At 27.8% G+C, this 17680-nt stretch overlaps 1 protein-coding gene across 3 annotated transcripts in view; it reads left to right on the top strand.

The window, feature by feature from the left end:
* The window catches only part of LOC129906291 (zwei Ig domain protein zig-8), a 415386-nt gene that overhangs the window by 307898 nt on the left and 89808 nt on the right, over positions 1-17680 (top strand). For all 3 annotated transcript variants that reach the window (XM_055981989.1, XM_055981986.1, XM_055981985.1), the window contains one exon: positions 12050-13367. In XM_055981989.1, the coding sequence (XP_055837964.1) occupies positions 13283-13367 (85 nt within the window). In that variant the 5' untranslated portion in view covers positions 12050-13282. The remainder of the gene's footprint in view (positions 1-12049; positions 13368-17680) is intronic.

Here is a 17680-nt window from a genome sequence, read left to right as displayed (position 1 = left end):
ATTTTTTTTTTCCATTCTTCTATTTTAATTTTTTCTTTTTTTTTTTTATTTTCATTTAAATGAAAATGAACGATTTTTGTTGTGTGATGTCAGAAAGTGTTTTCACAATTTTCTATATAAGTATATTTAAGTGTGTTAGAGTGCATTCAACATCAGAATCCTACCACAATACCCCAATCTCCCGCATCTTTTGCATGTTGCGGGCAGAATAATTTGAGGAAACAAACATTTTAAATAGTTTTTGGTCTTTTTGGAAAAAGTTTTTTTTTTTTTTTATAGAGAGAGAGAACTCTCTCAAGCTCTTGACACAATATGCGAATGTTTTTGTGTGTTTTTGTTGGGTTGGGGTCAAAATTCTGCCGGGGTCAAAATTCTTTTGTCAAAATTCTGCTTTCAAAATTCTGCTTTACAAAATTCTGCTTTCAAAATTCTGCTTTTCAAAATTCTGTTTTTCAAAATTCTGTTTTTCAAAATTCTGCTTTTCATAATTCTGCTTTTCAAAATTCTGCAAAAAATTAAAAAAGGGTTTGGAAAATGTTAAAAAGCGCGCGCTTTTTAACATTTTCCAAACCCTTTTTTAATTTTTTGCAGAATTCTGTAAAATCATTTTTTTGAAAAATTATCTGCTTATTTGATTACTTACCTACATAATTTGTCATTTTTTAAATGCGAATTAATTTTTGTTTTATAAATGAATAAATTTGAAAATATTAAGAAAAGGTTTTTAATATTAAACATTTCCGAAAATAACTAAAAATTTATTAATTTATCAAATAAAGATGAATATTCAAAAATTTGAATAAGAAAATGAATATACAACATCGGTTCCAATTAGTATACATATTTTATTTGAAAGAAAGTCAGTATATGCATTTCAAAAAATATTTGCGACACTTAAATAAAAAAATTTAGGAAAGTACCAATGTTGAATTACATTAATGAGGTGTATTTTTCTTTAGCCAGCGCATATGCTATAAAAAAAAAAAACAGAATTAGCAGAATTTTTTTGTTCAAATAAATGCTGGCAGAATTTTGAAAAGCAGAATTTTAAAAAGCAGAATTTTGAAAAACAGAATAGAAAAAAAGCAGAATTTTGAAAAACAGAATTTTCGGTGAAAAAGCAGAATTTTGAAAAGCAGAATTTTGAAGCCAGAATTTTGACCCGATCCCGTTTTTGTTGCCATTTTCTATTTTACCCCATTTTCTCGAAATAAGATTGGAATTGGAAGATTTTAATCATTCATTTAATCATCATAATTTAAGATGATCCTGTCATAGCACGACTTCAGTCGTCAAATTCAATATTTCAGAATAGTCCATTGAAATGTTACAAAATTTTGACCAAACCTTGCATTTTGGGTAGGACAAGATTTTTTTGTTTTGGTGTGTAGGGGAGGTTATTGTGATTATAAAATCTAGTTTTCGGGGTTGAAAGCCCCCCCATTTGGCCGCCATCTTGGAAAAAGTGGTTTAAACTGTTTTTTACCAATATCTTGCGAACCGTTAGTCCCACAAAAAAAAATTGTCAACATCGTTTTTGTAGATAATTTATTTGGGATCGGGTCAAAATTCTGGCTTCAAAATTCTGCTTTTTTAACGAAAATTCTGTTTTTCAAAATTCTGCTTTTTTTCTATTCTGCTTTTCAAAATTCTGCTTTATAAAATTCTGCTTTTCAAAATTCTGCCAGCATTATACTTGAACAAAAAAATTCTGCCAATTCTGTTTTTTTTTTTATAGCATATGCGCTGACTAAAGAAAAATACACCTCATCAATGTAATTCAACATTGATACTCTCCTAAATTTTTTTGTTTCAGTGTCGCAAATATTTTTTAAAATGCATAGACTGACTTTCTTTCAAATAAAATCTATAACTTATTGGAACTGATGTTGTTTGAGACAAGATATTCCTTTTCTTATTAAAATTTTTGAATATACATCTTTATTTGATAAATTTAAAAATTTTAAATTATTTTCGGAAATGTTTAGTATTAAAAACCTTTTCTTAATATTTTCAAATCTATTCATTTATAAAACAAAAATTAATTTGCATTCAAAAAATGACAAATTATTTAAGTAAGTAATCAAATAAGCAGATAATTTTTCAAGAAGATGATTTTACTGAATTTTGCAAAAAATTAAAAAAAGGTTTGGAAAATGTTTAAAAGCGCGCGCTTTTTAACATTTTCCAAACCCTTTTTTAATTTTTTCAGAATTTTGAAAAACAGAATTATGAAAAGCAGAATTTTGAAAAACAGAATTTTGTAAAACAGAATTTTGAAAAGCAGAATTTTGAAAGCAGAATTTTGTAAAGCAGAATTTTGAAAGCAGAATTTTGACAAAAGAATTTTGACATCGGCAGAATTTTGACCCCAACCTAATTTATTTATCTACAATTTTAATTAAGGTACTTTTTTCTGTAAAATTGAAAATAAAAAAGTTATACTTGAAAATAGATGTACTTTTTCAAGAAAAAATACTTTGAAGGGCCACAACTTTTTTTCTACAACTTTTACTGAAAAAATACTTATGACAGTTTTTAAAGATCATTTAATTTTCAACAATTTGATGTGCTCATTTTGCAGATTTCGTTTATCTAAAGGTGCTGCAATGGTTTTACAAAAAAAAGGTAACCATTTATTTTCGTACTTTTATAACATATATTTTAATTTTTTACTTCAATATGACTGATTTCAAAGGAATATGTGCAAGCTGTTTCGAAACAAGAAAAAAATCGTATAGTATAGGGCTCGTTTAGCCAGGAGGAGTAATTTTCAAAAAAATTACTTTTGGAAAAAAAAATATAAATCAAAGGTTACACCTACTTTAAGGCGTTATACTTTTTTGTAGAGCAACAAAAATTCTTTTATTCTATTATTAATTAAACCTGTTTTATAAAATAGGTTTTGAAAAAAAATAAACTTTGGAAAATGTTATGAAGAAAAAATGTTCTAAATGTTATGTAATTAAGTACTAATTTAGTTTTCAAAATTCAATGCAGTTATGTGTTTTCAAACAAAAACAAAAAACCGAATGCAAAAGTGTCTTGTCATTTTCGAGAAATTAAAAAAAAAACTAAGAAACCCCATTATTTTTTGTTTTTACGTGACTGGATATTCAAATGGAAGAAATAATTTTCTTGAAACTTAAGGATCAGAAAACATGATCTAAAGGTCTTCTCATTATTATCAACTGCTTGCTCAAAATTGAGATTTTATTGCTCCAAAGAATTTATCTCAACTCATTTTTAGTGGACGAAAAATGTTTAAAGTTGATGGATTTAAATACTGTGTTTCATTCGTACAGAATATCCTTTAAATAAGATATTTTTGTGCACAAGAAATTTTTGATTTATGATGGTTTTGATTAATTCAAGGTTAATCGTTTGAACAAAATTAGTTCGAAATATTTTTTTCGTAATTTTCTTCAAAGTCTTGATTTTGAAAATTACTTTTTCATAAACTATTTTATATTAGAAAAAAGGTTTTTGGCCTAACAAAAAAGTATAAAACGTTAAAGTAAGTGTAATCGTTGATTTTAAATAATTTTAGTTTTTCAAAAGTAAGACAGTTTTTAAAAAAATTGAACTGATCCCCCAGAACCTGTAATCCCCTATACTATACGATTTTTTTCTTGTTTCGAAACAGCTTGCACATATTCCTTTGAAATCAGTCATATTGAAGTAAAAAATTAAAATTCAAATTAAAAAAAATTATTTCAATACTAAATCATCCGATATATTAGATACGAAACGAAGTTATACACTCAATTTGGCGCACTTAGCATATCGTATCGATAACATTACCGTAGTCGGAATGCTAACTGCAGATAATTATCTGGAGTTTACTTTTGTCTCGATAAAAACAGTAGTGCCAAGTTATAGCTGAGCTATCGATAAAAATTTATACAGAAATATCAAAAAAGACGTTTTAGTATTTTCTCTATGTGGCTGAAATATACCCATGCCGCAACCAATGTGTTTATGACCTTTTTGTTAATGGTCTTGAAATGTAGCTTAAAAATGTTCAACAAAAAAAAAAGTCGAGAAAACGAGGTTTGAAAATCACTGTCAATAGAAAAAAAAAAAAATGAAAAATTGTTCGCCATGGTTGTATTGGAGTGTTAATATTCCGAGATCTGCGCTATGTACTTTTGAAATAAAGGTCTCTAAAGAATTGTGATAAGATTACTGAACTAATATAAACAAAAAACTACCAAAGTTTTGTCGAAAAATTAGGAAAAAAATCAAAAAAGTTTCCATGTTTGATTAAAAAAAAATCGAAAAAATTCAATATAGCTACCTTCATACTCTTATAAAATGAGAACGCCGCAACTTAAATTATTGTTTATGGCTTTAAAATGTAGCTTAGATTAAACAAATTGTTTTTGGTTTTTTCAAAAAAAAAATTTTTTACACCCAACGTACGAAACATACCAAACATACGAAACGTATCAAATACATGCAATATACGAAATGTACGAAACATACGAAACATACGAAACACAGGAAACATACGAAATTATACGAAAAATACGAAGCATACGAAAGTAACGAGTAACGAAATTATTGATGCGGGTACTAGTATCAAAAGTAACGTATGCATGCGGGTAGTCATTTTGTCGTTGCTTTTACAGCCCTAGTTTATACAAGAGTATTCTAACTAAATACCAAAAAATCAGTTCGTTGCAATTTTTGCTCAATAAACTAAATTATTTTGCATTAGGTGACTTGCTATAAAATGTTTTTCCAGAAAACCAAAATTTTAAAAACCGTTTTTCGTGTTCTACAAGAAGTGGCTCTGTTAGAATACTGTTTTTTTTTTTTCAAAGATTCGTTTCGATTATGGTGCCCTTATCTTAATAACTATTCAACAGTTCTTGTTAATCTGAATTTTTCACGTGGAAAATATCAAACACAAAAAATATTTTACAGCTTGGACGATTCACATTCAAAAAACTAAAGTAGTGTGAAATTTGTGTAAAAGAAAGAAAACAAAATTCGGGTGGGATCTTTTTCCTCCAAAACCAAAATTTAAAAAAGCATATTAGGGTGCTTCTTAAAAATCAATTTTCGAAATTTTAATGGGACACCCTTTTATTTTGTTGTTGGTTAAAATTTGGTCCAGTTTAAACACGTTTTAGGGGTCGCTACAACAATTCAAAGTTTTGAAAAACACAGCAGATATTGTTTTTTTTTTCTCAGAAAATTTAAAAATTTGTTATCAGAATCAAATAAGTTTTATTAAATCTTTAGCTGTTTTAAAAGAAATGTTGATAAAAATACAGCGGAATAAAAATTACATTTAATTTTGAATATTTTTTAGTTTCTCACTTTTTTTTTTTTTGTTATTCTGTAGAATAGCTTACTGAGTGATCTTTCTTGGTTGAAAAATTCAATGTTTTTATCTGATTGCTTATGAGCTTAATATCTTAAAGCTTAAATATTCATTTTATGATAAATTAAAAATGGCTAAAAATAAACCACTCTTTAAAATTCCCCAATAGCATCAGAATTAGATTTTCCACCTAATTTATATCCCCCAAGCTCATTCCCACATAAATCTAATTGCATCTAAAATAAGCAGCTTCTATCTCATTATCCCACTAATTTATTATTATTTTCATAAATTTTCTCCATATGATTACTACCGTGAATATGATTTCGACTTTTTAACAAATGACTTAGGTAAAAAGTTTATTTTCAAAAATAGTTTTAAACTGATGTAATTTGTCTTTTGAAAATATACCTTTTCCATACATTTCTCATATTGCATCGTACCTTTAGCATATTGCACCACCCGCCACGTTGTGTCGTCGTCGTCATTGTCGTTGTCTAAAATTATCTTAAAATTATTTATATTCTCAACTGTAAAATTTAGTTGAACAAAATTCTTCTCACTTAAATAAGCATCATTAAGTTTTTGAACGACAACAACTGCTTTCAGCAGCACTCTTGCGATTCTCGAACTATGCATCAAGTCAAGCGTCATGAAGTTTCCTTTATTTTTGTTGGGTGGTAAATTTTTGTATGTGTGAGTTAGGGATGTAAATCTACCTATCACTCCACACATTACGAGAGTATACGTACATTTTCTAAATTGTCGAGTAATCGCGTAAAAGGTTTTTCCCCAGTGAAATTATCCTTAGAGAACTTGAGGCGAAAGAAAAAAAAAAATAAACTTTTTCTCTAACTGTTCTTAACGTCAGAGCAAAGGTATGTGCTACTCTCATGTATTTCTGGTTTCAGTGTTGCCTATTACACATTTTTTTAAGTGAAATTTTTTTTGTATCGTAGTGATTTGAGACACGATGAAACAAAAAAGCGACAGGAAAAATTAATTGATTATAACTTTTTTGTTTTTATAGATAGATTAATGAAATTTATACTGTAGACATGTAAATAGACAAACTATAATTTAAATTAATTTAAAAATCTTGAGATAACGGTGAAAAGTTGTTCTTTTTCTAAACACGTAATAACTTTTGATCTAGAGCACATAAAAATTTGACTTTAGTACACATGCTGATAATATTACCTTTCATTTGATATATCACACATAACGGTACGTGTTATACAAGTTACACAATCTTAAATTGCCGATGTAATCTCAGTTTAAAATTTTGACATGGTTGGCTTTAAAAAAATTCCTCCTTTTTTGGCAGGCATTGTAGAAATATGTTTTAAGGGTCATATAAAAGGTGAAATATTAAGCTTTCAGATGATATAAAATTGGTTATAGGCTGCCATATAAAAAAATGGTTTTAATGGTGTTAGAAGAAAAAAATATTGATTTATTTGCTTCTTTTTGAGATTTGGTTCAAAAAATTCTAGCTCTTTTTTCAGATGTTGTATAGACATGGTCGATATAAATATTTTCAGCTGAAACAAAAGGATTTCAGATGATATAAAATTTACTATAACTTGTCATTAAAAAATGGATGTAATGGTGTTAAAACAAAAAAAGAATTTTTTTTTTTTTATTTTTTCATGAAAAATGATACTTTTGAATAAATTGTTTTTATACTTTTGGCTTAATTCTTTAGGAAAATTTGTAAACTTTTTAATGGTGTATTTTCTTTTTTTTTTTCTTGAAGAAAAATGATTTTTTAAGGTTTCACTTCTACCACGTGTGAATTGCACGCATGATTTTATTTAAATTCTCAAATATTTATTAAAATAAAACTTAGAAGCTTTCTACACACAAAATTTCCCAAAATTATCATAATTTTCTTAGAGTTTTGTCTGTGTTTCAACATATAGCAAATAAAGTACATCAGATTTGATTAATATGGGTGGAGATAAACTGATTTACCTAAAAAGTGGCAACACTGGTTGACTTTTTTTATAGTTTATTTCTATAATTCTATCGGTAATTTTTTTGTTCCAAGGTATTTTTTCCTGTGATTTTAAATGGAGGAAAATTTTTCTTTGCTTTTAGCTTCGAGCTTTATTTCTTTTCTTATTTTTTTTTTTTTTTTTGTTACTAAAGTTATTTCCATTGTATGTGTCACTATTAAATGTGTGCGTCAGAGGAAAGGTGTGTGGGCTTGGTGCTATGTTTAGAGAAAAAAAAAAAATAAACTTCCAAGAGTCATTCATTTTCTTCTCTATTTCCAGTTCAAGATTCTTCACACATACACTCATACAAACACACAGACACACTATTAAAGTGAAGTTATCCATTTTGTTCATAGACGATGAAATGAAGAAAGTTTTCAAGTATTTTTTGAGATTTATCTTTCATTTGGATCGATTTGAAATATAAAAAAAATAAAGAAATTCAAACTAAAATAGGTAAGGTACTTAATTTTTCAAGTTCTTCTGTCGTCAGAAGAAATAGACGACGACGATGGAAAGAATGAAAATTATCAAACAAGCATGAAGGTAATTTTGTAAATAGTTTTATTGATGTAGGAACTGATTTTCAGTTTTTTTTTTTTATTTGTTTATTCGTTTCTTAACTTGGGAAAACTCGATTACGCTACTCAAACAAATTTTTTAGGAGTTCATTTCGATAGGAAGAAGGCATTGGAAAATATGAAGTGAATCAAGCAATATAATTGCAATTATTTGCAAGATTTTTTGGTATAAAAGATTTGTGATTAATCGTTGCTGTTTGTAAAAAGATATTTCGAGAGCTGGAAATTAAAAAATTTGAGGGAGAGTTTGTTCATAATCGATCATCTTTTAATCAAGGATTATTCCAAGGGAAATCCTTGATTAAAAGATAATGGTGTTTGAACAAACTGGCCCTAAGTATATAATCAACGCTGAAAATAATTTAATTTTTATAGTCAAGTTGTTGAACATAAAATTATAATAAAATAATGTGTTTATCTTAAAAATGAACTAAATTTTTCTACGTTCAAATCGCCTTGCAATACATATAAAAAATTTCGACCTGTTTGTGAATACATCCAGATACTGCCTGTTTCGCGTCTTCAATGACTTGAAAAGAGCAAATGTATTTTTTTTTAAATTTCTACAATTCCAGTAATGTCCTGGCTGTTACAGATTTTTACTAAGCAAAAATGACAGAACATCAAATTGTATTGTAAAACTGTAAAAGTGTACTTAGACAGCTTGCTTACTCTCTCTCTCTTTGACCTTATCCATCTTAATTATCTTAATTAATTATCTTCGACAATAACGTACTATCAGACAGGCGCAAACCCCCAAACCTTAGCCATTTCAACTGTAATATTGAAGCTAATTTAAAGCCAAATAGTAAAAATTTTGAATGCACACATTTTGCATTGATTTTTTTTGCAATGTAGAAAATTTTTTATATGCAATAACATTTTTTGTAATACCAAATAATTTGATCTGAGTAAAAATTTTTTAAATAAAAAAAATGCAAACGAATTTGTACAACCTTGGTCTAGAGTTAGTTATTTACTTTAGTAACTTTGAAATCGATTATTTCAAAAGCAATTGGTTGAAAATATATTGATTTAAAAATTAGAATTAAATGTTCAATTTTGCCTTTCAAAAAATGGTATCAAAATATCGTTATCAAATTTTGGCGCCCAAGTTATCCTTCTACGTGCCAAAATAACATTTTTTTTTTTCGGTGCCTAAATATTCGAATTTCTGTACCTGGGTTGAAATCGTGAAATTTTTTTTTTTCTAAGCCAATTTTGAACTGATTTTCATAAAAAATACCTCGTTTCATTTGGAAATGAATATTATTTAAGAATATATTTTTAAAACAGCATTTTGTTTTGAAAAAATATACTTTAAATTGATGTAGAAGTTGGGTAAATGACGAAAAAAAGGATATTTTTGAACTTTGACAGTTTATGAATTCTAGGTGGTTAAACCGAATCACATGTCATAATTCATAATTTATACAGAGTTTGGTGGTGCTGGGACTTTTTAAATACCGTTTCATAATCAGTGCGAATAGCTCTACAAAACGTGATACACTGTGTAATATACTTACTTAACTTTGTGATGGCGTATTTTCTGGAAGCTTTTTATTTCCTATCAACACCAACATAAGAATTTTTAAACAAGTTAAAAATAAAAGGGATACATATTTCCGGAGAGGAATAGAAGATCATTGAATTTGTTGATATAAATAGTTGGAAATTTCGACTTCAATATTTTTTGATCACATAATTCTCTACCTTTTAAAAATAAACTGAAACAAACGATTAAATGAAATGCCAAAATTGGTAATAATTTTTAGTAGGTACACCATTTTAGCTAATAATAAGTTTAAGATTGCCATATTTTCAAATGCTTTTTTTTTTTTAATCAGCGTAGGTACCTACTCTGAAGAAGTTCATAATTTCAAAGTTTGACAATTTTGGGCATAATTGGTCGAATAAACTCGAAAAATATAATGTTTTTTTTCGAATTGAAACCATTCCAAAAAGTAGTTATTTTCTTAAGTCTTATCTACGTTTCTCACTTTTGTGAACAAAAAAACAAATAAAGTTGACTTAAGATGTCATATATTTAGGTATAATAGAAAATTAATAATTTTTGAGGATTTTTTTTTTTTTTTGGTTTGAATTCCTGCACTATGTGATCAAATGTCTATATTTCAGTAAAAGAAAAGTTAGATAATTTTTGAAAATAAACAAAAAAATTAATCACCTTTCAAAAATTTTGTTTTATTTTTTTGTGTGTTTCCAAAAAGCCTTATTATAAGTTTTTTTTTTAGTACCTACTTGGATAAGGGTGTAAGCATTTTCCTAGAAATACCAATAAACTTCCACTAAAAAATCTAAAAGACAATGCCTTTTTTTTTCTATATTAAATAAAAGTTATCAAATGTAATAAACCATATGACTTTTAGAAGGTCAAATATTCAATTTCAAACAACATTTCTAGCGGGTACTTTTGACGCTGCAAAATATTAGCTCATTTTTAAAAATATTTTAAATAGCTTAAAAATTATGAGCTTTAATCACATATCACGAAAAAATTACTAATTCATTTAAATATGTTGATGGTGATGACCTTTTGTTGATAATTATATGTGTTTTGACCTAAAGCCCGATTTAAAAACATATAATTCATTTTAAATAAGAGTACAAAGTTTTATTACGAACAAAGTTTTTCCGTTTTTGAACAAACAAAAATGAAACACTTCTAAGCACCATTCTTTTTAAAGAGCTGGATCTAAATACGGTCTATTAAAGGAATGATATCTAAGATATTAATTATAATCTTTTTCCTGTGCTTTAACTTAATCCCTGGAAGAAACATTTGTATTGATTCTTTAGTAAAATACCATTTTTTGTACCTTTAATTTACGAAATGAGGTTAACATTGAAGAATTTTTTGTTTTGTTTTTTGAAGTGAAAACTTCTTTTGTATCGTAGTGATTTAAAACAAGATGAAACGAAAAAGCGACACGAAAAATCAATTGATCATAACTTTTTTGTTTTAATAGATAGATGCATTAAATTTATACAGTAGATAGGTAATTAAATATATTATGATTGTGAAAAATTTCAATTAATTTCATATTCAAAATTTTGAGATAACGGTGAAAAGATGTTCTTTTTCTAAACACGTTATATCTTTTGATCTAGATCACATAACAAATTTGTTTAACTTTGATATATCACACATAACGGTACGTGCTCTAGAAGTTAGAGCAAAGCAGCAGTAGAGGAAGTACCGTAATCTCAGTTTGAAATTTCGACATGGTTGGCTTTTAAAAATTCTTACTTTCTTTGTAGGCATGGTAGAAATATGATTGAAACGTCATAATAAAAGGTGAAATAATAATGATATACCTAAAATTTATTATAGGTTGTCTTTTAAAAAATGGATTTAATGGCGTTAGAAGAGAAAAGAGAATTGTATTGCTTTTTTTATGAAAACTAATTGGGTTAAAAAAAGATAAATGGAATTGCCACATGCATAATTCGACCTATTTCGCCTTTCTTTAAATAAGGTTTGATTTTTTCCCTCATTCAATAAACTTTAAATGCAACCAATATAACTTTTTTTCTAAACTAAGATTTATGCCCCTACTCAAAAAAATTGGACTCATCGACACCTTTTTAATGCTCTAAGTCAATTACTGTTACATACAAATAGAATGTAATATCCTATTATTCATTCTTTATGTTTGTGAGTCATAAAGGAAATTATATCCATTTCCTTGAAATTTTGCTAAGAACCTCAAAATTATATAATAAAAAAAAAAATATTATTAATTTTACCTTTAATCGACATTAAATCAACCACATCAATCAATCAAAAGAATCCATTAACAATTTTTTTTTCTTCTTTCCTTCTTTTTATACCTATTCCCATCGTCAATCAATTAAATTTTCAAACAGCTTCAAAAGAAAAAAAAAACACAAAAAATAACTTTCCATTAAGTCTCTCAAAAAAAAAATAGTTCTTCATAATAATTTTTGTCTTGCTTTTGACTTAACAAAAAAATAAAAATAAACTCTTTTATCAAAACCAAAAACTTTTTGCCTCTAAACGATTAATTTTATAATAACCTCGAACAAAAGTCCTATTCATTCAATAATTTCTTCACGTTTTTTTTTCTTTTTTGATTTCTTTTCAGGCTGCAACACAGTTTTTGAATGAACACAAAGAAACACAAAATAAAAACGATCAACAAAAGAAAAAAAAATAAAACTTCCTGTATGCTCCTTGTGTAGTTGAATGCTGCCACTTTCCGGTAAACGACTTCAATAATAATAATTTCTTTTACCACCACTACCATCACCACCCGTCCAAAACACGAAAGAAAAAACAAAACAAAAGCAAAAAAAAAGGAGGAAAATAATTTTCGTTTGAGAAATGACCCAGCAAATAAAAACTCCAGTATCAAAAAGAAGAAGGAAAATTGAAAAGCACAAAAACACAAATACAAATACAAAAACAAATATACAATAAACAAACTTCCATCTCCAGACAGGAAGGAGCAAAAAACATAAAGTGCTAATCGATGTTCAAATTTCTACAAATAGTTTTTCTTGGCTTTTATTAAAACCAGCATCAGCATCCGCATCTTTATATCGTACGAATAAAACGCGACGCGCCTGAATAAGTTTTCTTGCTATATAAATTGTAATGAAAGAAAACTTGAAGATACACTTTCTCACATAGAAATGACGACCGACCTCTTTATATAGCCAAGCTCTATTCAACTTTTAAAAACAGACGAAGCAGCCTTTCTCAACTCTCAATTGAAACTTTATGTTGATAGAGTCCCCACAGAGAGAAAGGAAGAGTTATACTATCCCAGAGTAACGAACGTGTTGACATGAAATATTAATGCGGTAACCCGTTGACGGTTTAAAGTCAACCCAAGCACAACATAAATCATAAAGTCTAACAAGAAGAAAACGAAGAAGAAGAAGTATATAATAAAAGCAGACGAAGAAAGCAGCTAGAGTGCATATAAGAAGACCCAAGCTAATCGCTGACCTAACTCACTGCACCGTTGCACCACCCTAACCCTCTTAAAAAGGGAATTATTAATAGTTGAAGCGTAACAAAGCACACACATATCTTAAAAAACTTTGACTAACTTAGTTCTTATACCACAAATATAGTTAAGAAAAAACGAGAAAAAAAGTAATAGAACACAAATAAGAGAAATACAAATAATAAAGGATCACATGTCAGAAGGGGCACACGTGTCCCATTCGACTGCATTTCGTATAAAAACTACAAATAAGAAACAAAACGACAACCAGAACCACGACGACGTTGACAAGAAGACAGAAGAAGACGAAGAAGAAGACAACGACAACGTTGTTGGTAGAAACGTACTACGACGACGAAGATAATGCAAATGCTACCGAACATGTTGGAGATTCGAGTTATCCTGCTATGCCTTCCATCGATCCTTTTAGCAACAACATTAGAACCGGGTAAGTTTCAGTCATGTAAAAAAATTTTAACTTTTTTTTTCTATTAGCCAAGTCCCCGTTATACTCGCGCGTATTATATATCTTCTTTGGGGAAAAAAAAACACACACATTTCTTCTTATGTGTGATGGCTGATGTGAGTTAAACATGTCGTAAATAGTGACACTGTGGCGTATACTTAATATTCAGATGGAAAACGCGATAGTACATAAATTATTATTAAAGTGTTCAGATGGGTCGTAGCAACTTACGCAAACTAAACATTTTTTTTTCTAGGGTTTCAGTGATACAAATCATAATCAGCTTGTTTTTTTTTTTTTTTTTAGTGTTTGCTAAAAAAAATCATTCTGTCTTACACGCAGCTTTGTTTGGACATGTTTTTTTTTTTCATTCTTCAATAATCTTAATAACACTGGTCGGCAACGAAAATGAAGCTTGAACCAAACCATACTTTTCTAAAGGACTTTTGTGTGGTAATTCCGAATCTGAAGTCAAAATTTCACTAGAACGTCAAGTTTTCGAGATACTTACTCAAGTAGCACACTGGTGTAGAAATTGGTGTAAATTCATTAATTTTGGTGTAAAATTGAGGAAATTGAAAAAATATGGCGTATTTCTCAAAATTATTGGTATAAAAGTATACCACCTCAAGTAGCACACTTGTGTATAAATTGGTGTAAATTCATTAATTTTGGTGTAAAATTGAGAAAATTGAAAAAATATGGTGTATTTCTCAAAATTAGTGGTATAAAAATTATACCACTGTCTTTTCTGTACAAAATTTCAACATTTTTTTGAGATTCCGTGCAAAAAATACACCGATATTCAGTTGTTTTTATAATATACCATTAATGGTGCATAAAATTATTTGATTCTGAAATCAACCAAAACGGTTTATTTTGTACACTCTCTTTGGTGTAGGAAGCACACCCTGTGGACATAAAATTCACCAAAATGCATATGTGGGAGACGCCATATTTTTCAATGGACGCCATTTAAAAATAGAAGACAGCGATTAATTATTTTATTAAAATAGTATATTTATCGACCTAATAGTCCCGCATTCTTAGTTTTTTCGATTCATTATAAAATAACTTTTCTTAAAAAAATGTAAAACAACACAAAAATTATAATTTTTGAAAAATGGATTCTTAAAATCGAAAAAAAAAATCATTAATTCACTGACATTTTTGAGGCGCTCGATTTTTAGAGGGGGTAGCATCTAAAATTAGTAGATAGAATGTGTTTCGTTTTAAAATTTGGCAAACAAAATCATATTTAACCATTGGTTTCTTATGGCAATATTATGAAAGTGAATAAAAATTCATTTTCATTTATTTCATAAGAAATGGTGTGAATTAGAATTCATCAAACTGTTTGAGATAAAAAATAAACTTTGGTTCAAATTTTAAATCAGAATAATTTAAATGGTGTATTTTATCCATATATTTATTGTGTATTTTTCAATTTCAAAGGGATAATTTTCACCAAAAACAGATCATTTAATATACCACTAGTGCCATTTATACACCAAAATCGGTATATTTTTTTAACCACCGGAGTTTATTTTATACGAGAAAATGGTGTATTTTTTATATTCAAAATGCATATCACGAAAGTGCAAAAAATACACCAAATATTTTGGTGTATCTTAGACTTTTGTGCTACTTGAGCTGTCTTTTCTGAAAAAATTTAAACATTTTTTTAAGATTCAGTGTAAAAAATACACCTTTATTCAGTTGTTTTTATAATATACCATTAATGGTGCATAAAATTATTCGATTCTGAAATCAACCAAAACGGTGTATTTTGTACACTCTCTTTGGTGTAGGAAGTACCCCCTGTGGACATAAAATTCACCAGAATGCAAAAGTGGGAGACCATGGCCGCCATTTAAAAAAAGAAGACAGCGATTAATTATTTTACTATAATAGTATATTTATCGACCTAATTATTCCGCATTCTTGGTTTTTTTCGATTCGGTATATTATATTATAAAAGAGCTCTTCTAAAAAAATGTAAAAACAACAAAAAAATTATAATTTTTGAAAAACTGATTTTTAAAACGAAAAAAAAGATCATTAATTCACTGACATTTTTGAGGCGCTCGATTTTTAGAGGGGGTAGTATCTAAAATTAGTAGACAGAATGTGTTTCGTTTTAAAATTTGCAAACAAATTCATATTTAACCATTAGTTTCTTATGGCAATATTATGAAAGTAAATAAAAATTCATTTTCATTTATTTCATAAGAAATGGTGCGAATTAGATTTCATCAAACTGTTTTAGGTAAAAAATAAACTTTGGCTCAAATTTTAAATCAGAATAATTTAAATGGTGTATTTTATCCATAGATTTATTGTGTATTTTTCAATTCCAAAGGGATAATTATCACCAAAAACCAGATCATTTAATATACCACTAGCGCCATTTATACACCAAAAATCGGTATATTTTTTTAACCACCGGAGTTGATTATATTCGAGCAAATGGTGTATTTTTTATATTAAAAATGTATATCACGAAAGTGCAAAAAATACACCAAATATTTTGGTGTATTTTAGACTTTTGTGCTACTTGAGTAAATATTAATAGGTCAAAAACGCATTTTTTGTGGTACTTTTGGCGTTAAATTTCATCACCGTTAAATTTTTGTTCGCAAAACTACATATGCAATATTCAAAAGCCATATTTTATAGTCTTAAATACGTTTATTTTTATTTTCAAAATTGTTTTTTTCTAAAAGATATTTGGTATAGAAAGGTATGATTTCTCAAAATCTTGGTGGTGAAGGTAACTTATGGTTTTTGAAGCAGATTTGAAGTAAATTTCAGTTTTCGACGGAAAAATAATATTTTTAGGTCAAATGTCAAAAAACATTTCATTTAAAATTAGTTTTTGGGACTTTATAGCTAAAATTGTGATGAGCAGAGCTCAAAAACTAGACGTGATGAAAAAAAATCTGTAAACTGTTTTGAATTCAGCACACTCAAGTTTATTAAAATCACCTTACAGAGTTTTTGCTCCCGACTTTTTTTGTTTTTTTGCCGACCAGTGTAATGAATGATCAAGGATTTTACTTGCTTTTGATACCTCAATGTTAGATATACCTAGAAAAAATAACTCAATTATATTATTGCAATTACTATTGACACTGTGACGTATGCGTAACTTTTTGGTAACTTAACGGTTAAAGCAATTAATTTGCTGCCAGGGAACTTTTTATAGAACGTTTAAGTCCCTACAAGAAAACATCTTGCTAATTTGAAAATATTGGATTTTCAGTGAATTAGAAAATTTTGAAATTGAAAATTGATATTTTAATTTTTTTCTCGATTTAAATCGTGAATAACTTCTTTAGAACTCAATTTAGGGAAAATTTCTATGAGACCTTTTTTGTAGAGAATTAAATTTCCTATAAGAATCTGTCGTGGTTTTATTTTTCTATTCACTTATTTGCTCATCACAAAATTCCAAAGTGAAAAAGTCAAATTGAAAAAACACTTCGATTTAAAAATCTTAATTACTCGAATACGGCTCGTCTGACGAAAATTTTCAATTAGATCTTTTTTGTAGGAAATTTAATTTTATATATATAAGAAAAAATGAACAGAAATTTTTTTTACTTTGATCGTCTAGCAGTTCAGTTGTAAAACATCATATCATGTATAAAAATAAAAAACACCGATGATAGACCTCTTAAAATTTTTTTAACGGCTCAAATTTTCACAAAATTTTTTTTTCATCATCCTGAACAAGATTTTCGAAGTAACTTTCAAAAAAAAAAAATATTTTGTTTTTTTGGCCCAGTCTAATATATATATAATAAGAAAAGGCACATTTTCAACAATTTTGTCAAATTTTACATCCTCTAGCTCCGAATTTTGTTTTTACAAAAACTAAATGTTATATAGGAGTAACCTAAGGGCACTCAAAGATTTAAGGAAATGCATTTTTACTTGCAATATAGGTACTATATATCAAGTTATGTATTCGTACAAAAAAAAAAGTTGAGATAACATTTTCCAAGTCCGTCTATCAGTCTGTCTGTATAAGGAGCTACAGCCTAAACGGATTTATCGATTAGTGTCAAACTTGGTATGTAGCGTTATTTGGCGACTTTCCAGAGGGATTTTTGGAATTAATTTTTTTGGACCAAAAATAACGGTACTTGTCATATACCGAATTTAGTAAAATTGAAATTGCTCAAAAACGGCTCCAACGATTTTGTTTAAAAAAATTCAAATATTAGTTTTAAGCTAAGGTCTATCTTCTAATGAAAAAAATTATGTTTGAAAATCATTATTAACGGTAC

Source organism: Episyrphus balteatus, chromosome 1, assembly GCF_945859705.1.
Source record: "Episyrphus balteatus chromosome 1, idEpiBalt1.1, whole genome shotgun sequence".
NCBI classification, from domain to species: Eukaryota; Metazoa; Arthropoda; class Insecta; order Diptera; family Syrphidae; genus Episyrphus; species Episyrphus balteatus.
Note: the sequence above shows the minus strand (reverse complement) of the source record. Positions and strands in the feature narration are given on the sequence as shown.